The 27725-nt window shown below is 42.9% G+C and overlaps 1 protein-coding gene across 4 annotated transcripts; it reads right to left on the bottom strand.

The window, feature by feature from the left end:
* Positions 1-126: 126 nt before the first annotated feature.
* Positions 127-27725, bottom strand: dennd3a (DENN/MADD domain containing 3a). 4 transcript variants are annotated; one of them, XM_061255272.1, is made up of 25 exons: positions 27346-27725; positions 20561-20728; positions 19885-20149; positions 19136-19251; positions 18748-18881; positions 18524-18635; positions 17913-18032; positions 17167-17382; positions 16524-16639; positions 15845-16000; positions 14220-14316; positions 13812-13915; positions 13144-13325; positions 12262-12786; positions 11705-11797; positions 10429-10688; positions 9811-9981; positions 9284-9413; positions 8903-9010; positions 7211-7347; positions 6197-6357; positions 3740-3879; positions 3451-3569; positions 2068-2205; positions 127-1452 (listed from the first exon to the last, which is right to left on the bottom strand). In XM_061255272.1, exons 2-25 carry the CDS (start codon positions 20642-20644, stop codon positions 1252-1254), a joined length of 3885 nt encoding a protein of 1294 aa, XP_061111256.1. In that variant the 5' UTR covers positions 20645-20728; positions 27346-27725; the 3' UTR covers positions 127-1251. The 4 variants fall into 4 exon arrangements, with proteins under 4 accessions (XP_061111256.1, XP_061111257.1, XP_061111258.1 ...); XM_061255273.1 differs by having other exon boundaries at positions 20561-20702; XM_061255274.1 differs by lacking the exon at positions 11705-11797.

The raw sequence follows: 27725 nt of genomic DNA, 5'->3' as shown, positions 1-27725 counted from the left end.
GCCAAAATGAATGAATGACAATTAATGAGAGAAACATTGAATTTTTTTAATGAAATCAAAGCCGCGCATCGGGCAAAATCAGCAGGTACCCAAAATCTGGCGCCCAGAACCCCCCCCCTCGCCCTGCACATTCCTCATTACAATGACAATTTAAAAATATTAATGACATAAATGGGTACGCATTTCCTGTGCAAACACATTGATGATCACAGTAAACCATATGTATTAGCTACTTTTGAAGAATTTCACTTGCTAATACTTTTATTTTATATGGCTGGATGGACGTCCTTAAAATGGCTGAAAGGGTCTCTACTGCCCCCCAGTGGTAAAGCAGCTCAGTGAGAGAAGTCCATTAGGTCTTTCTTTCAGCTTTCAAAATGATACAGTAATACAAGAATATAATTTTTGCTTAAAAGCATAGCTATACAGAATATTCACCATAATTCTAGAAGAATACTATCATATAGATTTTGGTCTAAATACAAGTACTATTCACTTATAATAATAAAACACAGGAATAAATATAAAACAATATTAACATACATTTGGATAACAACAAATGGATATAACGTGAAACGCAATCTCCAAATAATTATTTTCCTTGGGCTACCAATAGTTTACTGCCAGCCCCGGACCAAGCAAAACATACATTTCACAACATACAAATCTTTAAATGTATACTTAAAAACAAATGTTTTTCATAAATGCTGGTGAAGTTGGAGAAATGTTCATGTTCACAAAAATGGATACATTTATTTGTGGGAGTACAAAGTACACAAAACATAAAGGTTATGGCTTAAAAGTACTCATTGTGATCTATGATCATAATTTGAGGAGTTGATAAAGTAAATGTTTAATACTCAAGAAAGCAAATAGAAGTGTGTGTGTGTGTGTGTGTGTGTGTGAGTGAGCAAGTGAAAGAGGAGAGAGAGGGGGTACTTTGTAGTACTTTGTTCTTCCAGTTCAGGTAGTTTATACACCAATGTCCAGCCTCCATCAGCAGCAAAGAGGCCATTTGATCCAGTAATGCAGATGAGACAGTGTCTTTAATATGGGTGCAGTAGTGCACAGAAAACACTGCCAACAAACTTCCCCAACATAACAATAACGGTCCAGGAAGAGTCGTATCAGGTAGATATCTGTATTTTCTGGCATATTTCTGAAATGCTCCGTGTCTACCTCACATCTTCTGAACTGCAGAGGTCCTCGGCCCTCCTGGAAACCAGGGGGCAGCGCCAGGACTGAAGGCTCTTATTCCACCTTCCAGATGGCAATTTTGCCATCTTCGCTGGCGGAGCCGCTGAGGACGTAGCGGTCCTCGGCCGAGCACAGGGCCTGCACGCTGTCTGTGTGCGCGACAAGCTCCTTCTCCACGCTCAGCCGCTCCATGTCCACCACGTAGATCTTCCCCCGCACCTTCCCGTAGCTCAATCCCTGGCAGCCCACCCAGATCTGAGGAGACGGAGAAAAACGAGGACATTATTTCAATAACTCACCGTGCTATTTTTTCTTCTTCTCTCTTCTTACTTATTTATTTACGTGGGACAGTGCACATTAATCAACATTTTCAGTTTTCATGTCAATGTAAATGTGCCAGAGTTAGCTAATGAGCTCTTTTTTATCTGTAGTCCCTAACCTGCATGTCTATTATTATGAACCTTTATTTATATCGGGTAAATTGACTGAGCATGCATGCTCTTTTGCAGCAATGTCTTTGGACTGCATTTCTTATTAAAGTAATTGACAAAATGGCAAACAACAGCCTTGAAGATGTACATGGGGCGACATTGCTTCAGGCGGTAAGAGCAGTCGCCTGGCAGTCGGAGGGTTGCTGGTTCGATTCCGCTCAGGTTATGTCGAAGTGTCCCTGAGCAAGACCCCTAACCCCCAAATGCTTCTGACGAGCTGGTTGGTGCCTTGCAGTTGGTGAGTGAGTGTGTGTATGAATGGGTGAATGAGAAGCATCAATTGTAAGCGCTTTGGATAAAGGCTCTATATGAAAGGCCAACCATTTACCATTTTACCTCTACACACGGTAATGTACCCGTGGCGTGTCAGAGGGCTCACCTGGTTCTTGACTCTGATCATGCAGGTGACGCCCTTGCAGTCTGCCAGCGGAATCCTCTGGTAAGGTTTGGACAGGTCCCTGGTGTCCCATATGCACAGCTCTGCCACATCTGCACAGCCGGTCCACACCTGGTCCTTCTGCAATACAGCCAGGTAATCTCACTGACTCGTGTCACATGCAGGGTGGCTTTGCCCCAGCCAGACTACAGGGCCAGGGTACCTCTAGCAGTACCATGCAGTGAGCTGTGAAGCACTGAACTGACCTGTGACAGGCTTAGACTGCATCTCTAGCTTTAGTTTATTTTTGCATATTTTACTGTGATTACTGAAAATATTTAGTAGTATAGGACTCATTCCCGTGAAGTCAACAACAAAGCCCAGCACGTCCGGGTAGAAAAGATTTGAATGAAACGGCCGTTGATGATGGTCAGGTATAAGGTGGTTGTGGTATTGAAGCGATCAAGAGGATAAAGCTGACACTGAAATACAATCTACAAATATAATCTGTTAAGTGTCTTTTTGCTAGCTCTCTTGTTTCATACTTGTTCCTGCAGTCACCGTGGACATTTTGTACTATCAACAAGGAATACCAAAAAAATATACTGGGATAACTAACTAGGTAGCCTAGCAGTGTCTACCCGTGTTCAGTTAGCCAAGTGATCACAATAAAAAGCCATTTTATTCAGCCCAATGTCGTCTTCTAGCTAATCTGCACCTACCTTTTCACAGTGGGAGAATCCACTGTTAAGCTGAAGGTCTGGTATGTAGGCTGTTATTTTCTAACATTAACTACAGTACATGGCCTAACATTGTAATTTGGTCTATAATGACAGGATGCTGACCAACATAGCGATCAATATTTTTTCCCCTTTTCTATACAATTATTTCTTTTTTGCATTCAATGTTTTTTTTCAGATTTTTCCAGAGTTAGGGTTAGAGTTAACCACCGTATCTTTCCTTTTCTATACAATTTCAACATTCATACTTTACACAAAACAGTACCATAATATGCGACCAGCACTGAAATCCCAACGTGTGACATCTTTGAACTATACATGTAAATGGAAATCTGTAATTGCATTCTGTGAATGTGTAATGTGTGCGGGAGTACATGAAATTACATTATTGGCAGTTGGCAGATGCTCTTATCCAGAACAACGTACAGTTGATTAGAATAAGCAGGAGCCAATCCTCCCCTGGAGCAATGTAGGGTTAAGGGCCTTGCTCAAGGGCCCAACGGCTGTGTGGATCTTATTGTGTCTACACCGGGGATTGAACCACCGACCCTGCGTGTCCCAGTCACGTACCTTAACCACTACGCTACAGGCCGCCCTAGTAGTGGACCCTGCAGTGAAAGGGCTGGTTCACGCCAGCGCTACGCACCTCAGTGAGGAAGGTGAAGCCGCTGAACCCAGCGGGCTTGCTCTGGAGTTGTTCCGGAAGAGACACCCTCCGATGCACCACTCCGTTCTTCCTCAGCTCCACGACGCAGTCTCTGGCACCTTGGCATTCCGATAAACACGGGGTCAGACTTCCAAAAGGCCGCGTCTGACCAAATAGGTGTGGCCAAGAGGTTTCCTCCACCTCTAGTTTCTGGTGAATCGATTTGAAGTGAGGCCAAGCCTCCCTGCATCGTCTTTAAAGTGAATCTACACCTCCGTTAGATACTTACAGCACCACAGTGTTCCGCTGGAGAGCTGAATGGACTGCAGCCTGTCGCAGGTCAGCCGAAACTGCTTCTTCACTTGGAGTGTGGACACGTCCCAGATTATAATCATCCCATCTATACTGCAGGAGTAAGCCTGCATTGGGCTGTGAGGAAGACAGTTTGAGGTGTAAACAAACAAAACTGGAGATGTACACATTTGAAACTTTGGAAGTGATGTCAAAATTCTAAATACAATACTTATTTTTTATTTTTTTAAATTCATAAATGCTACCCGTCCAACATTATCAAAAACATAAATATTACAATCAATTAATTATATTGTATCATTATATGATACATATCATCCATCATTATATGAATCTTATATGTTCCTGCAGCCTTCAAGGAGCCTCAAGACACTCCCCTGTTAAAGAAATAGACTCCTGGATACTTGTACCATCCAGAATTATTAACTAGCCACTACTCCCAAACCCTGGGGCGAGCAGCACCTAACTCTTCCGAGATTGCCCGGTTCCTTAATCACCAAGGAACTTCAATCAGCAAGCATACTTTCCACCCACTTGGTGGCGCTTCTCTTAAATTGATTAAATCCTACATCTCTGGACAGGACTTTGGGGTTTCCTGGGATGGTGGTTTGTCTTGTGCTCAGGTGTCCCCCAAGGCTCTGTACTTGGTCCAACTGGCACTCAGGCTTCACTACACATCACTTGCCTGAAGGACATCTATCTCATGCGCTTAGCAAACTAGCAAGCTCAGTAACATAGATACAAATAGATTTGATATCATCTGTGGTTGGCTGAGCTGAGCATGCTGACTTCCAGGTGTCACTGAGGGTAGGAAAGTACCACGGGCATCTCATACAGGGTGGTAAACACAAGACCTAAACTCAACCTGGCTAAGACTAATGTACACTTCCTAACCACTGCCACCCATCTCCTTTAATCTAGATACTACAGGAGAGCTCTCTCAGAGCTGTATGGCAACAGCCCTAGGGGTAACCCTAGGTAACACCCCTTCCTCACAAACTACTCTATACAACTCCTAGTCCAGGCCTGGCACTCTCATGCCTGGTCTATATTGCAATTCTTTTCACCATTCTAATCAGTCTTACTGCATGTGCCACTAAACCACTGTAGCCAATGCGAATTGCCCACAACCTTCCCAAACCTGCCCATGCCACACCCCTCCTCATCTCACTTCACTGCCGTTCCAGCTTGCATCAAGTTTAAAACAAGCCTTTAAAACAAGCCTACAGGCAGCGATTGGAACAGATTCACCACACCTCCAATCACTCTTCAAACCCTACACCCAGAGCTAGATCTCTCTATTCTCCTGCCTTAAGGCAAAAGGCCTTCCTCTGCCACTCTCGACACCGGTCTGTACTGGCCCCACAGTGATGGAACGACCTTCCCAACGTCATCAGGTGAGCAGAATCATTGGCTATCTTTCGATTGCAGACCACCCTCTTCAGACCCAATCTTGGGTCCCCTTCTATCCCTATCCAAAAGCCTATCCCAATTCCTACCTTTTATAACAATTCAGGTTTTGCCTCATGAACTTGATTTTAGACACGTAGTCACGTAGTTATGCTGTATAGGAAATGTTTTTCTTTTTTTCTTTTCTTTTTTACAATAGAAAGTGTATTTCCATTTACTACTCACTTTCTTTATTATATGATGCATAGATTCACTGTAAAGAGCTTATTTTACAATACATTCTCATTGTGCTACTTCGAGGGTCACAACACGTTTCGTTGAGTATGATTCATATCTCTGAGGTTCAACTGTGCGCATATACACTGACCAAGCACTTTATTAGGAACATTTTACTTGATTACACCTACTTATTCATGCGATTATCTTATCAGCCAAGTGTTTGGCAGCAGTGCAATGCATACAATCATGTAGATATGGGTCAGGAGCTTCAGTTAATGTTCACATCAACCATCAGAATGGGGAAAAAATGTGACCGTGTTGGTGGTTTGTGTATCTCAGAAACTGCTAATCTCCTGGGATTTTCATGCACACTCATCTCTAGAGTTTGCAAAGAATGGTGCAAAAACGAAACAAAAAATGCAGTGAGCAGCAGTTCAGCAGTTCTGCAGACAGAAACACCTTGTTAATGAGACGTCAGAAGAGAATGGCCAGACTGGTTAAAGCTGCCAAGAAGGTGACAGTAACGCAAATAGCCACACATTACAACAGTCGCATGCAGAAGAACATCTCTGAACACACAAGGCATCATAACTCTAAGTGGATAGGCTACAGCAGTAGAAGTCTAAAAAATAAGTCTAATAAATACTAAATACAGTGCTCACTGAGAGTATATCTGTGTACAAAACACAGGACAATATTTTGCATCAAACTTTTACAATCTTGGGATCACAAAAGCCTTTTATGTGTTGCAATTGGGCATTAGAAGAGTAGCTTTTTAAACCCACCAATGGAGACAGGGTCTCACCTGTATTTGTCACTCCTCTCCTCCAGGGCGAAGTCTGTGACCTCACTGTGGTGCTCCGTCAGCTGCTTGTGGCAGGACATGCTGCGGGCATTGATGATGTAAATTGTCGAGTCCTGGGAGCCAATCCATACCTGATGCAGGTCCATTCCCAGCATGCAATTCTGGACACACAGAACAGGCAGGTTTTTCCAATTTCAGAGCAAGGAGCGGCCTACCCACCCTTGGGCAGGAGGTGCGTCAACAGGAAGCACCCGTTTCGGTTTCAAATAGAAAGGCCTTTCACGTGCAGTAAAAGCCACCAGGCCACCAGGCCACCAGGCCACCAGGGGGCAGCATAGGGCGTGATAATAATACAGGAAGCCAGAGAACATTATATTCCTGAAATAATACGCATTTGCTCTCAACTAATCACTAATCAACTAATCTACAGTCAAGCAAAATCCACTATTGGGATACAGTTCCCAGATATACAATCCCAGGGATTACAACAGGGAGTGTACATGTATAAAATTAGTTTATTCTTTAATACACAATTTCAAGAGCACAGAACTGAGAAAGGTTTGGTGCTGAGTAATGCAAAGTTTCCTTCTTCTCTTAAAAAAATAAGGCCAGTTTTATTGACTAAACAGAATCATCCATGTTACATATGGTCAATGTGTCAAATGCACAGCTGCGCTAGGGGGAGATTTTGATGAAGAAACCACAGATTTTTCTTTCTTTCTACTGCATTTCATAGCCAATTATTATCTTTATTATTATTATTTAAAATGCATTGGTTTATGGTGTTATGTCAATTTTAAGGACAGGGACCTTGAGTGTATACAGTAGAATGGTGCCATACTAACAAAACAAAATCATCTGAAAAACACTTAAAATAAACATATCTGTATGCTGTATCATCATCGTCTTGTGAGTGTGGCAGTACTAGTATTTGTCCCGGTATAGATTTTAAAGAGCTCCGGTTCCCACAAAAAAAAAAAAGGAAATGGAAATAGTCCCCTGTGGTACCCTTACCAGTTGGGAAACCCCCACTTGAATGCAGTTCTGCTGCATGGACCAGCTGGCTGCATCGAACACCACCACCTTCCCATCATTCAGTGCGCACCACAGCTTGGGGTTCCCGTCCCCATCCGGGTCGGAGCTCAGCTGACCTGGAGGCCAAGCCTTCCGTTACCAGAGCAACGGCGCAAACCACACCAACCTATGCGTTCTCATCCTCAGTAAACGGCAACTATACTCTTCGTGACCACAACCATCTGGAATATTTATGCAGTGGATCTGTTACGGGAAACAAACCACTGAGTCACATCCTGCCTCACATTTTCCCGCCTCTCCAAGAGGGAGTGACCTGGAAGTCTTCCAAGAGGCAGATTTATTGCCTGGAATTGGGCCTCAATGGTGCTCTGTGCTTCCCCAGTGTCACTAATGCATTGGGTCAATTTGAGACCATGTAATGAAACCATGTGACTCTCTAACAAGACACAAACAGGCCAAACAGACAAACAAATTAGGGTATGAGCTGAGTTTGAGATGAGTATACCAATTCTCCTACAGGAACAAAAATGAGCTAGCAAAGTTTACAACGGGTTGTGTATGTTCTCTACAACAAAATTAGCTTTTCTGGCTTGAAGGCCAACGGAACAGGTTATATATCCTCACTGTTGAAGCACTACATAAATCAAGCAGGATTATTAAAGTATAAATTCCACCCAGGCACAACAATGCCAACCCAAGAAGATTGGGGGTCTTCATTTCTCCCCATTTTGTTATTTGTTGTATATCATTTTGTTGTTATTATTTAGTCTACTGATTACATGTGAGGGGCTGGTATATATTTCACTGCAATGCAGGTCACAGTTGAAGGAAGAGAGAGGGTGAGACACCAAGTGGACTAGAAACTTCCAATAGGTCAATGGGAAGGAAAAAAAGTCATGCAGGCCTTTGACCAAGAATAGGGGGATTTACTCCTTCACAAAAATTATCAATTAAATCTATCTATTAAGTGTTTATGATCAATTAAAAATGTAGTTGGTTTATTGTTTTAGATTAATTTAAATTTTAAACATTCATTAACTATTAACATAAATGCAACTATTCTGCGAAATCCAATGGTAGCTGCAGGACTGCTTCAAAATGCCTGTTCCTGACCTTGATAATTGGCTGGCCATTTTATGCAGCCCAGACTGTAATCGAGCTGGTAAGTGTTTGTCTTTGCACTGCAGTTATCTTGAAACCTATCACTGTTTCCGTAATGTCACGTGACAGAAGTTTAGATCAGTCAGAAAGATTGTTGGAAGTTTGCATGACCATGTCTGTAGTGTAGCTAGCTACTAACAGTAGCTATAAAAGGACACTTTGCTCGCGGGTGACACTGCAAACTATCCACATGCATCCCTTTACAATGTAGACGGTACACTTTTTACAGTACTTTTCCCTCTGCATTTAACTTGCAACCAAGATGCCCATGTAAATTCCCCTTGGTATCACTCCATTGTCAGACAGTATCCAATGAAATGCTAATACATTTAATAAACAGATATTGATTTTAAAATATACAATATTCACATTAAAATGACCAATCCCTATTCATGACAATCCCTACTTTTGTTCCCTAACAGTGGATACAAAGTGAAACTGAAACGTGATGTGCCTCTGTTGTGAAACATCCTTGGAAATGTGAAATACAGGATTGCAGTTCAGTCATACCAGGTGTGTAGAGCAAGACGTCCACGCCCTGTGGGGAGATTTGGTCCAGGGAGGGGTTTATCTTGTGCTTCAGCGTCTCAGATGTCGTTTTTGGCACCATCATAGGTACTGAACAAAGTACAGAGAGAGAGATTCCTCATTCTTGAAATGAAATACAATATCTAATTATTAACAAACGATACTGAAAAGTCTAAACTATTTCCACCTATTTCCACCCATTTCCTGATGTGACACGTGTAACTAATTACGGCTTCAAACTTTTTTTTAACCACAGCAGGCATTTGAACAGATGCAGCAGGCGTACATAGGAAACGCGGGCGGAACAGGCTGGTCTTTCTGCGAGCCTTGTGGCAGAGTCTCTGGGGGAAGCGGTTTACGCACCTTCCAGCTTCATCCTGTCAAAGTACGCCAGCTTAGAGGCGGCGAAGATGGCCTTCTGTGACTGCAGGCAGCCAACCAGAGCGTCCATGAGAAGCACATTGGTCAAGGCCTGCTGCATGTACTGTGGGTCCTGAGGAGAAGAAATCGGATGAAAAATAAACACCGGCACTAACCACTTGGGACAGGCTGATGTGAACTCTCATGGGAGGCCTGTGTGTGCACTAGAAAAACCAAAGAATAAGTCAATCTTAAGTATTTTGTTTGAAATGTTATTTATATTAGGCTACGTTTTTGCTACATAAGACAAAAAGTTTGCCAATGAGGTGAGGCAGTTTGACTCCTTGCCAACGTGGTAAGAATTTAACTTCAAAAGTGTATATATAACACGCATGTATCCTTTTTTTTGTAAAATGTGATGTGTGTATGTATTTAACATCTATTGAATGTTTGTATTTTAAGTGTGTATATTTCTTAACATCCTCCACTTAACACTTTCTGTTAGAGGTGAGCAGAGCCGAGCCCCTGACCTTGTGATCGTCGGCCATCTTCCTCCCGGCCCACATCTCCTTGACCATCAGGTTCCAGAGGTCGCACTCAGACTTGAGGTTGGCCTCGAACATCTCCTTCTTCAACTGACACTTGATCTTCAGTGAGGGTATCCTCAGCAGCAGGAAGGGCGCAGAGGATATTTTCACCTCCTGTGTAAAAATGCAGTTTAACCACTTTGCTAAAAAATACATGTAGTTCACCATCTCATAGTGTGGCTAAGCACAGTGACAATGGCACTACACACACAGCTAGTAAGATAATCCAACCCCACTAAACACAGAATGAGTATGGTAATCCACTCTCACTAACCAGACGGCTAGTTCGGCACTCACTAAAAACACAGCTAGTATGGTAATTCAACCCCACTAACCACATGGTTAGTACCGTAATTCACAAGCACTAACTACATGGCTAGCTTTGTACCCTCACTAAAAGCCCAGCTAGTAGAGTAATCCACTCTCAGTAGCCACACAGCTAGCTGGTATTCACACTAAAAACACAGCAAGCATGGCATTCCGATCCCATGAAACACAGGGTGAGCGTTGTGATCCACCTCCACTAATCACAGAGCGAGTACAGCAAGCACTGAGCCGAACCTCAAGATCTCGGAACTTGGTGATCTCCACATAGCCCAGCCGGCCCTCGGTAAGCAGGAAGAGCCTCTTCTGCGTCATGGCGATCTTTCCCACTCCCTGGCTGGTCTTGATGGAGCAGGACAGCTTATACACGCACTCGTTGGTGTCCAGGTGCTGTATGACGCTGGCGGGCAGGTGCACGTCCTGTGCCTCTGCCTCGGTCTCCTTCCAAAAGGTGTAAAAGAGGCGGAACACTTCCGGGTCAACCTGCTTCAGCTGACCTGAGGGAGATGAGCTGGTCTTCAGTTGCGCCTGGTGGCTTGCAAAGACACTGGCTTTGCTCGTTCCACATCGTTCAAACTCACTGAATCAGTTAAACATGCACTTTGTACCAACTCCACACACACACATACACACACCTCCAATAAGCCATATAAAACATACTTCTGAACCGGTACCCTATAGACATATTCATATACGGAATTCAAATCCTGTTCAGCCGTCCATTCCGTTTTGCACCTCCAGGTCATACATGGTTTAACAAATACGGAAAATCAAAAATTCTTATTTAATCATACATTGAACCTATTCAATGTGTACTCTCCTTGCATCAGTGAAATGGTTAGTGATGCAAGACCAGACTTCCCTTTGTGTGGCTAACAAGGCTCACCCGAGAGGGAAACTCTGGAAAGCCCGATTACATCACATCCCCTCCACTCTTAACACACCAAAAGACTACAAGTGCATACGCCTGCTTCTAAAAAAAGCCTGTCATGCATTTACATTCCTTTCATTCTTTGAAAAAGACTATGTCTGACTACTGTTGGCCAAACAAGTACTGCAAGCTTCCAGTCTGTAAAAGACAATTGGCCATAACATGCATCAAAAATGTTGTCAAGCACAACCTCTAACCACCATTACACTACTTAAAGAATAAAGCAGGAGTGCATCAGAAATGCACACATTTGACACAGAGGGCACCATGCATCCTGTATCTCACCCATTACACACAGCTACAGCATCGTGCAGAGCTTAGCAGCAAACAGGACCAGCGTGCCAAAAGTCTTCAAACAAGACCGTCGTCTCAGCAGAGTGGAAATATTCAAAACAAGGCCAATGTTTCTCATGTTTTGGTTTCAGGGTTTCAAGCAAGAGAAAGAGGTTCTGAGGCTCATAAAGCAATCAAACTGGCGCAGAGAGCAGTTAGAGGCCGAGAGGGACATGCTGTTACAGTGCGCTACTGCTAAGCACGCTAGCATGCGCAAGGCTTTGGAATGCGGTCATTGGCTTTCCTTACCATCAAGACAGGAATCAATGTAAAACACAGACTTGGAAGAAGGCGCCATTGTTGTGTCCGCACCTTGCCCACCCAAGCAACCCTTAAATGATTCTAACAAAGTGGATTGAGGGAGAGTTAGATCAATCATGCAGCGGACCAATCAAAAGCATAGGCTATGTGGACATCAAAGTATGATTAGTATAGCAGAGGGGCTGTAGTATTTACGAAGCATGAGGCATAAGAGGAGTGAATTAGCCAGTCACTGTCAGTGACTGTCTACTGAAACACCCACTATATATGACAGGTATTATTCCAGTATGTATGAACAGAAAATGAAACGGCCCAATTAACACACCACTATAACACTGCATGTGTCAGCTAAATGATTATGAAGGGAAACACAGAAACAAATAGGGAGAGACAGGGAGAGAAACTGAGAGGTTGAATCATTTCAACAAATATCGCACACCTACTTCTTAACCAACCAACCAACCCCACATCCCACCCACCTGCAGTATGCAAACCCTTCCCCTCCGACTTCTCTCACCTAACCTCACCTTCCCGTCCCCGCTCACCTACAGTCAACGCCTCAAAAAGGCGGTTAATGGTGCCGATATCCCTGACTATCCCGGACTCTTGGACGCGCTTCACGAAGTCCTCCAGGCGCATGTGCGTGGTGGGCAGCTGGAACTTCTTGACGCCGTCGTCGCGGCGCCCCCGCTCGCCGTCCTGCTCCTTCTTCACCTTGCTGAGGAGGCGCCTGATCTCAGGCTGCCGCTCCGCCTGCTCGCGCTCCCTCTGAGACAGCGCGTTGGCCAGCTCCTTCACCAGCTCGCCGGGGAAGATGTCCATGTCCGTCTTACACAGGGTCTGGAAGTCGGCCAGGGCGTCCACCGGCTTCCCGCCCACGGTGTTCATGAAGCCACGCAGGTAGTAGTACCTGGCCAGCAGGGTGGAATTTTCCGGAGGCACGGAGGCGATGGCCTTCCCCAGCAGGCCGATGAGCTCGGCGTAGTAGTTCTGAACGTACTGATATGCCAGCGGCGGGGGAAACTCTGGGAGCTTGAAGGTTTTAATAGTTCTCGAAACCTTCAGGGACCCTGAGGACATTTGTAAAATACCACATAAATAACCAGCAGAACATCAGAGGGCTTTGGAATGGAGTAAAGCCATCAAATTGCTGATTTCATAAAATATAAATGTTAAAGGGCATCTTATTTTTCTCATAAAATAAGTTAAACTGTCTGTAGCTTTTAATTCATTGACGTTTTTAAGAAAATACAATTAAAAAAAAAAAGTCTTGATACACGAGACAAACGATGAAGGTACATTTTCAAACAATCATGGTAAACTATGAATATAATTACTCAGACCACAGTCATTGGTACGCTTCAGTTTTGATGAACAGTGGTTAGCGAAAATGCGTGCAGAGTGTGATTGAGGCTTGCAGGCCTTACCGCTCTCCAGGATGAGTTTCTGTAGCGTGGCTTGCGTGTAGGGCGGTCCGAGCAGATTCTCCGGCCCCAGACTGGGCAGGCTCGGGCCCAGGCGTTTGCTCATTCGATGCTCGGGGAGGGAGTGCTTGCGGGCCATCTCCTGCATGGTAGGTCTGCGGGGGCTGTCGTTCGATAACTTCATCCTGCAACAAACCCCAGCCTGGGTCAGAGAACACCTGCTACCTCATGCACTTACAGTACAATACATCTTACAGCGCAATACATGAAGCACCACAAGAAAAAACAAACCACAGAAGGAGAGCACATTTTTGTGTGATGATTGCATTATTAAATTCAAAATGCTTAATCCTCCAAAACTAAAGAAAAGACATATTTAATACTTTCATTGTGTCTCTTCAATGCCCTCTTGTGCAATTTGCACCTACAAACCAAGAAAGTGTGACCAACCACCATGTTACTCCTTTAACTGATTCAGTGAGTTTGAACAATGTGGAATGAGCAAAGCCAGTGTCTTTGCAAGGTGAGCCACCAGACCATCTACCATGTTACTCCTTAAACACAGAGCAGAAAGGAAAAACCTGATGGACAAATGCAAAGGAAATGCAGGACTTTCCAGGATAGTGTGACGAGGGCACGTGGAGAGAGGGGCTGTGGCTTTTGGGAGTCACCTCTGTGCCTCTGAGCGAGTGGTCAGCTCCATGCGTGTGAAAGAATCCATCTTCCTGTTCAGACGGTCTTTCAGAAAGGAATGAAATATGTGCGTGTCCAAAACCTACCAGAGACAAAGGGGAAATGAAATGAGCAGGTATATATGAACAAATGATTATCTGTTCCTTTGGCCCACCCAATGATTGTAATTTGATGTATGTTATGTGGAATTAATTTAAAAAAAGAAAAAAGCAAGCCATCCATCCATCCATCCATTATCTGAACCCGCTTATCCTGAACAGGGTCGCAAGGGGCTGGAGCCTATCCCAGCATACATTGGGCGAAAGGCAGGAATATACCCTGGACAGGTCGCCAGTCCATCGCAGGGCACACACAAGCAAGCACATATGAAAAAACGCAGAGAATACCTGTTTATAAAATTGCTGATCCTTGGGTTCCCTGGACCTCAGGAACTCCTCACTGTTAAACACTCTGTGTTCATAATTGAGATGATCATGGACTTCCCTGGGATAAAAAGCATTGCCATTCACCATCATTGAAAAATGTCAATAAAATTACAATGTCAATTACATAATCCGTGCAGGGTTTATGTGCTCTTGAAATTACATGAAATTCAAATGAATATACCCAGACACACACAGACATGTACACTGATGAGCCAAAACATTTTGACCACTCACAGATGAAGCGAATAATGTTGATTATCTCATAACTCCACCTCACAATTTAGAGGACTTAAAGGATCTGCTGCTAATGTCTTGGTGCCAGATACCAGAGGGAACCTTCAGAGGCCCATGCCTCAGTGGTCAGGGGCTGTTTTGGAAGCATGTGGAAGACCAACAGCATATCAGGCAGGTGGTCATAAGGCTTTGGCTCATGTGTGTATACAATATGTATGTATACACAATACTTTATTAGGTATTTATTAGACTTCTACTGCTGTAACCTATCCACTTAAAGTTATGATGCATTGTGTGTTCAGAGAAGCCCTTCTGCATACCACTGTTGTAATGTGTGGTTATTTGCATTACTGTCACCTTCCTATCAGCTTTGACCAGTCTGGCCATTCTCCTCTGACGTCTCTCATTAACAAGGCATTTCTGTTGGCAGAACTGCTGCTCACTGGTTTTTTGCACCCTTCTTTGCAAACTCTAGAGACTAGGGTGCGTGAAAATCCCAGGAGATCAGCAGTTTCTGAGATACTCAAACCACCCTGTCTGGCACCAACATTGTGCTGCCACACAATTGGCTGATTAGATAATCACATGAATAAGAATAAGTTCCTAATAAAGTGCTCGGTGAGTGTATATGCATCTATAACTGATTTTGGTCTATGCTGCGGACTGCTTTTTTTTTGTCTTACTTCTCAGCCTCATAATGGTTACCTTCACTTTCACAGGCACAACTCGTGTGGATGCCAATAACAGGCTCCAAAGGCAATCAAAAGCCTACAGTAGGCTAAGGCAAGATGAAAATAGCTCTTATACCAGCACAAAAGAAACAATTGAATCCACCCAACTAATCAGAAACACCTGTTAAGGTCTCTGTCCCAAATGTTATGGTGCCTTGAAATGGGGGAACTATACACAAAAACGTGCAGGAGAAACCAAAATGCATAAAAAAAACCTTTACTTAAATTAGAACCAAATCAAGAAAAGAAAACATGTCTTTGTCCCAAACATTATGGAGCTCACTCTCAGTCACTCTACTATACCAAAAACATATCATCACTACTGTCCAACCATGTACGTCCATTATCCATTTACACCGCTAATACAGCAAACTCCATTACTGCCATTATTGCAGCAAACATTTTAGTTTTAGCTGCTTGTTGTCATCAATAGATCCAGAAGAATGACAACCTAAAAACATATCCAAATTCTCATTTTTCCTTTTTATTTGGACAGTTTTCTCGCAAGAGAGTGGGAGGTGAGCTGAAAACTGCTTTCCTCCAGCTTACGTGTCAGTTTAACATGCAAGCCACAGTCCCCCTGGAGGTTTTCGACCTGTGACTCAGCGAGAAATGACTGACCTGAAGATGTTGACAATTAGCTCTAGCATGATAGCCTGGATTTCTCTGTTGAGCTTCTCTTGCCACTGCCTCCTCTGTGACCGCAGCTCGTTAAGGTCTGTGCTGGCCCCCAGGCGACAGACTTCCAGGTCATAGTGCACCCGAAGCCCCTCCCTCCTGCAGGAAGAACAAGCAGCTCAAAAAGAAGCCATTCACTTTGGAAGTATCTGTGACCCACCGCCATAATGCCACGTAATGTTGCATTGCCCAGTTATTGACAACGGCGAGAAATACTTGGCAGTTACTACCCAAAACAGAACACAAAATAAATCATAAATGTCCATGCTTAGAAATACACACCAGAACTGTTACCATCTCAACCTATAGGCCAGTGGAGGATGGGCATCCCCCTACAGCCGGGTTCCTCCCAAGATTTTGTCCCATCAGGGAGTTTTTTTCTTGTCATTGTTTGAGGGTTTTTCTCCCTACAAGAGTTGTTTACCTCATATGCTATTTGGGGGCTATACAAATAAAACTGAATTGAATTGAATTGGCATATGGCCATCTGATTCATAAAATCACAACATAAAGTAAGCATTCTCATCCAACAGGTTCAGAATGAATGTGATTTTTTCATGTGAAGGGCAATATTTTATAAGCCCACACTCAAGAGTATCTATCTAGCTCTTCTTTTTCCTACCGTTTTATGAAACACTCTGTAGCTTCCAGCGGCATTTCCGGGATGTTGTCATCATCAGAACCGGAGTACGACACCGTTCCATCATCGATGTTGATCAAAACCAGGTCCTCCATTTCCTGACCAGAAATGCAAGAGGTCAACAGAGCTCACCCTGTGTCACACTCATACAAACCCAGACAGCAGCCACCTAGATTTTCTCTCCCCTTTTCCTCTCTCTCAAGTGTGAAATCTGCCATTTTGGCTCAAGTTGCCACAGTGCTACCTGCAACCACACAAAGATCACTGCGGCTGAGGTCTGTGCACTCTTCTGAAGCACTCGTGACTGCATCAAGTTACTGCATTACATTACATTATTGGCATTCGGCAGACGCTCTTATCCAGAGCGACGTACAGTTGATTAGACTAAGCAGGAGACAATCCCCCCTGGAGCAATGCAGGGTTAAGGGCCTTATTGTGGCTACACCGGGAATCGAAACCGCCGACCTTGCGGGTCCCAGTCATGTACCTTAACCACTACACTACAGGCCGCCCTATTACAACCTGCTGTCCACACAGTACTACAGGAGTGCTATACCCGGAGACATGTAGCTCGTCAAAGCCTAAGCCTGTTTGCTGACAATATTGCACACAACGAGAGCTTTACCGTGGCAGCCTCAAAGTTGTGCAGGTGGCAGCCCATGAGGAAGGCAGTGGGGGCCATCAGGAAGTCCAGCATCTGGCTGGAGAGGATGGGCACGTACGGGTGCTGCCAGAGCAGCGGGCGGATGTACAGCATGAAGCACTCGGCCATGAGCGTGAGCAGGGCCCAGTCCGAGGAGAAGAACACCACCCGCTGCTCCGTCATGATGCAGGTGACGATCTGGGAGAGGAGAGAAACACACGTGCACTCACAAACACGCACGCACGTAAACGCACGGCCAGTCGTTTCTGTGCGGAATGTCATGCGTACACAACTAAATAATGTACAAAGACCCACTGGGTTGACACCTGCACCGTTCAATATATATTCATATTCACACACATTTATACTCATGTGCAATTCATGCAGAATAGAGGGTAATTTCACTCTGACATTAGTCCATTGCGTCAACTAAATATTGATATCATTGATAGCATAACTAGCGGGGTGTAAAGTGAGAGTGAATTGTGCATATGGGAGGGGGGGGGGGGGGGGGGGGGCTATTTTCTCTGCTAAAATCTAGTTTCCCTGCTCAAATAATTCACAGATCCATCTGTGATTGGAAAAGCAATTTAATATCCAAAGGCATCCTCAAAAAATGAAAAGCATTTATGGTATAACAGAGCATTCAGGCTTGCAGAAACGGCACAGAAGAATCGTAACGTACGTTTACTCCTTACTCCTTTAGTCCTTACTATAAGTCTACCCACCTGTAAAAGCTGTCTGGGTTTGAAACACAGGAAGGGCAGGTGGAGATCCAGGTCCACAGCAGGGCTATCTTTGTCTTCTCTGGAGGGCAGCACAATCTGCAGGGGCCGGAGGCCAAACGCCTGGGTTGTAGGGATTATAACATGAAAACATTGTGAGTCTGAAAAGTTGTGCAGGAGGAAATGTGTTCAATGTATTGAATTATATGAATTTATATATGAATTTAAAACTCTATGCCTGAAATCAGGCGTTGTGCCTAAGAACTTTAAGCCCTGATGTCGTGCCTGTACTTCTGCCCAAAGAAAGACTTGTTCTTCCTCTCACCAAAAAAAATAAAGAAAATAATTTACTTGAAATTTTACTATTTCTTTTCTCACTGAAAAATTAGGAAAATTAGCCACTCAGAACTGTAGGCCCATGTCATTGCTGAAACATCCCTGGGATTCCACCAGGACAGTAGGGCTCATTGACTGCACTAAGACCAAGTGCCTCATCCACTCTGCAGCCACTCAGACCTCCGTTTCATATGAATGATGAAAACTGCACTGGTTCAGAATGACTTGACAGGATGAGGAGGTGGTCAGAGGGAGCAGGCCCTGGCATGGCTGCTCACCACGTGGAGCTGTCCCGGAGGCGGTATGGGCACCAGCGCCAGCCTGGAGGCGAACTCCTTCACCTGCTCCTCGAAGTCCATCGTGCGACACGTTCTCAGCTGCACTAGCAGGCTGTGGATACACACGGTATCCAGAGAAAAATAAACAAAACAAAAAATGAGAGCCAGAGAAAAAGACATACCTAAGCCAGAACTAAGAGGGTGACATCACTCTGGGCACTTACCATGAGAGGCAGTCCCTGAGGGCATTGTAGTAAGGATACTTGGATATGACACAGATCCCAAAAGGGCTGTATAGTCTTGGCGACTTTGACGAAGGCCAGTCTCCATTTTGTTGCAGCGTACTGTCTTTGGAGAACTGGAAGAGAAGGTCGACCTGATCACACAGCGTTGCAGGCCAGTGCAGCTACTATTGCAAAACACTCAAAGGAAACAGATGCAAATGGAAAGATAATTATTTGGCAATACATTTTCACATGAATCATTCCAGAGTCAATATAGATAGCAAGAACCAGAATAATTAAATAAATAGCAAACAGCACATATGACCATGTATTCAACGGCCCAACCTAGAGGAAATGTTCAATGTCCAGGAATCGGTTGAATTCCCACCTGTACAGGCCGGTAATACTGAACCACCACCCCATGTGTCTGGTTGCCAAATACATCAGTGAAAACCAGGAAATGGAAGCAGTCTTCTCTTGAGTCATTTGATATCTGAAGGCCTCCTAGGTAGGGAGAAAAATAAAATGCAAACATTCAAATGTGAGTCATATATTGAATGTTATGCCATTATAACTTGTATTAGCATATTTGAAGGATCTGCATAGGTCTCATCTTATTGACTTTCATGCACAATCCTAGTTTTGTATGAACACTTTACTGCCAATTTACAGCAGTTTCCCCCAGATTAGCCTGCTACCGTATCAGTGTGTAATCTGACAGTTGCTACTTCTGGGGCGATGAATTTCCTGTTTTGTACATTAAGCGTGTTCAGTCTGTTTAAACCACCACATCTCTACGGGTCTGAAGTCATTACCCAACCCCATTTCAACAAGGTTTCATTTAGGATGTGGTGCACAGTACATGTTTACCCTTTACAATGTAATAGCTCCAGCATAGCACTACATGATTATAACAAACATGAAGTAATTTGTCTTTAGTAGCCCTTAAAAACTACTGAGCATGCAGTTGTTTCAAAGTAAGTATTGAAAAATAATTAAGTAAGTTGGAGATACGGTAGACACAGTAAAATGTGTTCCCAGGACCAAGGTTGCACCAGCCTAATCAATAGTCATTAATCAATTATCCAGACATGATCAAAACTCTACACTGTGCAGGTCTCTTATTTCCACGGTTACCAGGGAAGCAGAGCTGGGGCAGGGCCACGAGGTCAATGTCCGTTGGAACGCTGATGTTGTTGGTGTCGCCTTCGCCGTTTTTGACGTCATCTTCTTCGCCTGGAGGTCCCCTGTGTCTCTCCCTCTTCCTCTTGATGAAGGAGCGGCGTCGCTGGACCCTGCTGATAGTGTTGGGCCCCGGGGCCGCCCCTGCAGCCTCCTTCACCACAAAGGGGGGAGCATGCACCTGCAGGACTTCTGCATCTACCACCGGGAACTCCCTTTCCTGCAGCCGGGACATTTTTAAAGCATAATGCAGCAAACACAGATAAACACTGCGGAATAACATGTATAAACAGAGGGTAAAAAATGGTCTTGACAATCACGATTGCGTCACCAAAACTAGTTAACCAAAACTTCAATGTCACACAGTAAAGGTTGAAAGTTTGCCTGCGTTTTTCCTCAAAACACTGCGCACTCTTTATACTCTTCATATAACCACTTTATGTGACCGGTCTGTGGCAAATATAGACCAAAAAAGAAAAGAGGTTGTGAGTGGTTTCCTTTTAGGTATCAAAACATTACAGCACTGCTCTTAAGGGTTGGGAAAAATGAACTTTTTCTGATCAAACCAAACACCACTTGGACATGCCACTCTGATGTCAAATTTTGGCATAACACCCTAACGCTAATTTACCTGGTAAACTTGTTTCAGCTTATCGCTGTCAGCTCCAATGACCACACAAGCTTCCAGCAACCCAGCCGGAAGATTCTCTGCCATCAGAACCCAACAGTGATGTGTTCTTCACCAGGCAGGACTTGATCTTGACCTCCCGTAGCTGGGAAAAGAAGCAAACTCTAGACACTGGGAGGAAGAATGAAACAACTTATTTTGTGCAGAAGTAACTGGGTCACCAGAAAGCTTTTTCTGACATTCCCTTACTGCGGGGGTCAATAACCCTGTTCCTGGAGATCTACTGTCCTGTAGGTTCACTCCAACCCTAACACAGCGCACCTCATTCACAACAGCTAGAGAACTGATGAAGCAGCTAATTGGTCGAATCAGGTGGTCCAAATTAAGGTAGGAGTGAAAACCTACAGGGTGTTAGATCTCCAGGAACAGGGTTAGTGACCCCTGCCTTACTGGCTCTCTCAGTCCAACAGCATTAGAACCTATGGGCTTGTGAGCACTATACTTAGATGCACAAATTTCTTTTTATGTAAAAAAAAAAAAAAAAAAACAACAACATGCTTCCTGCTTCCTATTGCAAGTAGACCGCAATGAAATCAAAACTAGCTTGCTGGCAGTGGTGGTAACTTGTGCTTGACAAAACTTTTTTTTTTAGATTCTCTTTCGGTCTACACAGTTCTGCAGTCGTAATAAAGATAAAATGCAAGGCTTGCCTCTTTAAAAAACTTGTGGCTTGAGGATCTGGCTAAAGTCTAACTTTAGTATTTCCTGGAGTAAATGGATTGAAGGCGACTTCCTGCATGGAATTTGATTAATGTCTGCAGAGGGCAGAGACTGCTAGGACTCCAGGAAACCAAATGTTCTTCTGGTAACAAGTCAATGCTCCCACAAAACTTATTTATCCAGAAATAGGCAGGCTTGTGGCTTGTCGTGTAGCCTCTGGAGGTACGTTTGTAAAGCTTTCTACAAGCAGTAGTCACTGTCATATCAACACCTGCCTCCTGAAGACTGTTTCTGATCTGTCAGACAGGTGTTTGGGGTTTTTTCTTCATTTCGTCACGAAAGCTGAGGCCCTGTACTTAAACCACGAGTGAATCGTTTGTTATGGCAGAAACCATGCATAAATCATTACAATTATTAATATTCAGTTAAACGAGACCAGCATGTGAAGCGGTAAAAATAGCAGCAGTATGTTCTGTTAATGATGCGAGAACTAACAAAGCATTGATGACTAACAGGAATTGAAAGTTGTACATCACGGATAATGGTTAAGTGATCAGAAACGCATACACTCAGTGAGCACTATATTTGGTATTAGACTTATTAAGTCATCTGCTGCTGTAGCTATGCATTGTGTATTCAGAGATGTTCCTCTGCATAGCACTGTTGTAATTTGTGGTTATTTGCATTACTGTCACCTTCCTGTCAGCTTTGACCACTCTGCCCTCTCTCATTAACAACGCGTTTCTGCGCACAGAACTGCTGCTAACTGGATGTTTGTTTGTTTTTTCACACTATTCTCTGCCAACTCGGGAGACAGTTGTGCATGAAAATCCCAGGAAGTCAGCAGTTTCCGAGATACTCAAGCCACCCTGTCCAATCATTCCACGGTCAAAATCACACCAAGTCACAAATCACATTTCTTCCCCATTCTGACATTTGGTCTGAAAAACAACTGAACCTCTTGACCACATCTGCATGCTTTTATGCATTTCGTTGCTGCCACATGATTGAATGATTAAATATTTACATTAACAAGCTGATACCCAAGTGATCACTAAGTGTATATCCTCTGTGAGTATATTATTTAGGTTTAAACCAAGAGTCAAAATAGATCAAGAGTGTGGCCACAACGAGTGGGACCTGAAACCCATTGGAGCAAGTTAAAAGATTCTATCACATTTGAAAATTCAGATGCAAGTGCTTTAGAAGGATCACCTACGATAACAGGTTATTCATCATTATACACTAATACAATTTTTTTGTTATTTCTCAGTCTCATAATGACTTTCATTGGCACAACTCTGGTCCGCATGTTGACAAATGCCAATAACAGACTCAAAAGGCAATCAAAAACCTTGAATCAAAATAAGATACTGGAAAATGTCTTTTATGCACTAAGGAAGCAATTGAATACACTGGAGTAACCAGAAATAGCTGAGAAGACAACTGACCAATTACTTTTGTTCCCCTAAAATTGGGAGTAAATGGATGTAAATATGCTCAAATTAAAGGTAACAGTCAGCATTTTAACCTCATCATTTTATTTAAAACCCAAGGTGCTGGAGTACAGAGCCAAAAGAACAGAAATTGTACCACTGTTCAAATACGTACAGACTGCACTATATGTACGCACTGAGTGCAATATATAAAAACAAAAAGAACAGCACATTAAAAAACTGTCAGTTTTGCCCCCATTTGGCCAAAGGCATACAGAGGTCGACTGCAATGCACATTTCACAAAGTACTGGAGACATTACAGTACTTATTTAGGCATTACAGTACAGACATTAGGCTGTTTTGAACAGGAAATAAAACAAAAGAAGAAACGTTGCCAGTAAACCACAGCAACTTGGTGATAGAGCCAATGCTGCAGAAATGCCAAGCTTTAAAAAATGGCCAATGCATACACATTAGTGTCTGCAATATCACTGTGTGTTAATATACAGCGCAGGAGAGAAATACAGTACAAGGGGTCAGGTGAATGGGTGCCAATTACAGCTGTACACTAAAGGGGAACTGCAACACTTCATTATGGGAGATTTTTTAAAAAGTAAAAAGGAAATGTATTTTTAACTGCTGCGCTGTTCCAAGTAAAATTAGTTTGACTGCCCAAAACAGAAGAAGTTTGCAGCCAGGTCTCCACCACCACACATATTTTCTTTACACACAGTTAGACATTAGAGGCCATGGCATCAGAAGAGCCTGAACAAAAAGGTTCAAGGCTTAATTGTACTGCCCCTGGTAACAACTTTGACAGCACTCCGACCTATCTATATCCACTTTGTCTCAATTACCGACCCAATTAACTTCTATATTGTTATAAGGTTAGTTTTCTATCAATCCAAACAGCCAAATATTTGTATTCAGAAGCACATTCAACTTCAATCCCTTCAGAAGACAGAATGGTGTCAACAGAATTCTTGCAGGAATTTGAAATTGAAACTGGAATGTCCACTCTGCCTAGTGCCTCTCCTGACAAATTATCATTGTGCTTATCAATGAATTTGCCAAAATTGTTGATTGGCAGTGCAACTCTATGTATCACCCTTTGTCAAAATGTACAACTCATAAACAGATAAAAATTGAGATGTATTAAATCATCTAGACACAGATTCAACTACCTTAACAAACAATGTATATTACAAAAGTTCCAGTCACAGAAGAAATTAATAAAACATGATACCAAACTGCAGCTTGCTTCTCCCAGGGTAATCCCAGGAAAGCCAAGACCAAAGTTAAAATACCAAAAGACAGCACAATTTTTTTTTTTAAGTCAGGGATGAAATGTAAAAAAAATATATATATGCAAAAACCAAGGCTGTGAGTCAGGTCCCATGCAAGACTGATCACAAAACCAGATGCAGATGCAAAGATTCCCCAGATACCAACCCGGAATAAAAAGGCCCCGTCTTGATTTCCTCTACTATTGCATATTTGTCTGAATGGTTTCATATCCTCACACAAAATGCAATATTAGACAAAAGGGAACCGGAGTAAACACAGAACACATTTCTTTCATTATTTCAATAATGTAATGAAAGTGATCAAACAATCATATCTCTGATGTGAAAACGTAATTACCCTCTTAAACTTAATGACTAGTTGCACCACCTTTAGCATCCTCATCCTGATTAGGTGAGGAATAGCTTATTTAAATTATCTGACAAATTTAATTAATTACGTTTTCTGCTACTACTTGTTAATATCATGATATTTCTGTCATAATACAATACAATAACATTGCACTGTTATTACTGCACTTTAACTACTATTTGCACTACCGGGTCAGATGCAACTCCCATTTTGTTTTCCAAGTACTATGTGCAATGACAATAAAGTTTTCTGATTCTGATTCTGATTATTAAAGTGGCCTTATGTTGATGGAAGCAGGGCTAAGCAGTATGATACATTTATCCAACTCAAAGAATAGCAACGAAACATGAATATGTATGTTCAGAGTTAAATGAACACAGCTATTGAATATCTCTACAAAAATGGAAATGCACTTCTGTTTTTAACAGCTGAGGAGATAGTTGTAGGCGATACATGTAAATCCAGCCAATTGTACAATCTCCACCTTCAGGTAAAATATTTTATATGTGATACGACAAGTCACAACATGCTGGTCTGCTCTTGAAACTACAACTTTCCACAAATGTACATTCCAAACAGTAGGGCCTCAGCAACAATATAACGTCAATATAATGTCAAGACTTTCAATTCCTGATTTTAATTGAATGTCATAGATGCTTAGAAAGGCGAAATCTTTCAGGACGAAAAGACATGACACCTTTAGATTTGTCTACAGACTGGCATCGTGACTCCCATTTGCCAAAAGGCGTTCCATTTTATGCCTGTGGAGGGAAGAGAGGGAAAAACCACCACATTCCTTTAGATATTCGACAGAGGGGTGCTTACCAATTACCATGTCACTGGCTTCTCAGTCAGCAGATCTGAACCAAACTGAGGATTCTAAGGGATATTTTTGTAACTGTCATCAACTTAGTGCGAGTTGATTAAGTTTCTCATGGTAAAGTGGTGCTGCATTCCTCCAGCAGAATTTCACGTGCACAGTGCATACAAGTTGTGTATACAAGCTGTATGTTTACACACACACAACACAGCACGGCCGCTAGTGCCATATTACTTAATTGCCCAGAGCAATATCTTTCAAGGGGCCCAGAAATCCTAGCTACACCCCTGCTGTGGGCTACCTTGAACAGTTCACTCTTTCACACAAAAGTCAGACATTTGGTCTGAAAAACAGCTGAACCTTTTGACCATGTCTGCATGCTTTTATGCATATTTAGTTGCTGCCACATGATTGGCTGATTGAATATTTGCATTAACAAGCTGGGGTACAGGAGTACCTAATAAAGTGCTCAGTGAGTGTGTGTGTGTGTGTGTGTGTGTGTGTGTGTGTGTGTGTGTGTAAAAGATAGAGCTGGTGCCGACTTAAAGTGATACAAAACCATTTCTCTACGACCCACAGTACTGGATATAGGGCAAGTCAAAGTCAGACAAATTTTGTTAGCCCATATCTCCCAGATGAACGATCCAAGGTATGTTTCTGGGGCTTCTTATAAGGCCGAATCAGCATGCCAAATCTAATAAGTTGTCTGCCAATTGGAGGGTTGCCGGTTCAATCTCCCGCCCGGGCTGTGTCGAAGTGTCCCTGAGCAAGACACCCAACCCCCAAATGCTTCTGACAAGCTGGTCGGTGCCTTGCATGGCAGCCAATCACCGTCAGTGTGTGAGTGTGTGTATGAATGGGTGAATGAGAAGCATCAGTTGTACAGCGCTTTGGATAAAGGCGCTATATAAATGCCAACCATTTATCATTTAATAAATATCTGTAATGGTGTGGTCCAAAAGTGTGTTGAGTTGACATGGAATTCCCTTTTTGCTTTGTAATATATCCTTACCATTGATAAAGTTGACAAATTATTTTAGGAATTTAACTTCTTCTGAGCAACATCAGCACCCCTTAATGTTCACTATTTGACACTTAATTGCTGTGATCAACGGCTTTCTTTAGTGTTAGCTGCAGTACAAGAGGGGCTACAAGTGGATAGTGTGAATGATGTTCAGTTGGTGTAAAGCATGATATCGCAGCTCTTTCATACAATTGTGTTTAGGCTTATTGGTTGTACTTGGTTATTAAAGTACATGTATTCAGTATTACTGTAAATTCACTCTGTATGAACTATGCGAATCTCAACTGAAGTGGGTACTCATAATATTCCTTTTCATGCCGGAAGAGCTTTGTTTGAGACGAGAATAAACTTAGGCAATAGCTGTGACTTTGCCCTACTTCAATCTACAAGAATTCAGGTCGTAATTTCGAGACTGGCGTTATACTGCCCAAAACTAGTCTGCCAACAAGTCTGATGGAATGCAATTCAGTGTAATGTGAACAAACGCGACATTCACGACCACCGTTTTTCTTCCGTGGGCTATTTAAGTCTGCCCACACATAAGGTTTCCTTTCATAACGGGCGCGGGAAAAAAATGGGAACATTTCAAGTATTCTGGAGATGCGTGTCTCTCAAACCCCTCCATTGGCAATATGCGTTGCAGTAAAGGTAGAAAGGCACAACGGACTGTAACTTACTTACGCGTTATAGGATATTATGCCACAATTAACAGATGTATACCATACCAATCTGCAATTTGCCAACAACGCAAACAACACTTTACTGTTGATGGGGACATTCAATTGGTATATACATTTAGATCATTCTACCATGAAGTCTCGTTTCAAAGTATGTTAATTACATGTCACAAGTAGCCTATGAATCATGGACTAAGCTATTAATAAATGAAACAGGTAGGCCTCCTGAAAGCGTGGACAATGTGACGTAAATACAGAACAGGGAATACAACTTCATGTTGCCATTGTGCAGTGTAATCGTATCATTTTGAAGGTACTGTAATGCATTAGCCTACTATTATACTGGTAAAAACGTTTAAGACAATCTCCAGTGTATCCATAACTTACGCATTGCAGAGCTAATATACCAATGTAAAAATATGTCTGAAATCAAAATAATGTGACATTCACAAACCTGGCAGCACGCGTGACCATGACTCCAAAACTTCGAGTGAAGAGAATCAAAGCAAGAATTGGTACCAATGTCTCAGCCAAATTCCAAATAAGCAGATTCCTATAACTATTGCAAACACGCGTTCGCCGAAACCAGGTGGACGAAATGTTTCTGCTCTGCAGCACGGTGAAGTATCTCATCTGTTGCTTCTGGCTTCTTCCTGGTAAGGGAACGTGCGCAGTGAGCGTAGTGCGACCAAAAGTTTGCATCCAAGTCAAATACGCTTAACTGTGTGTACCCTCGTGGTATACGACCTATTTAGATGATGTATTGAATTCACACATACGTACAATAATATAATTACTATAGGATTACAGTCTCGAGACGAACTGCTCTTTGCT

Source organism: Conger conger, chromosome 9 (genome assembly GCF_963514075.1).
Source record: "Conger conger chromosome 9, fConCon1.1, whole genome shotgun sequence".
In the NCBI taxonomy this organism is placed as follows: Eukaryota; Metazoa; Chordata; class Actinopteri; order Anguilliformes; family Congridae; genus Conger; species Conger conger.
This window is presented reverse-complemented; position numbering and strand designations above follow the sequence as displayed.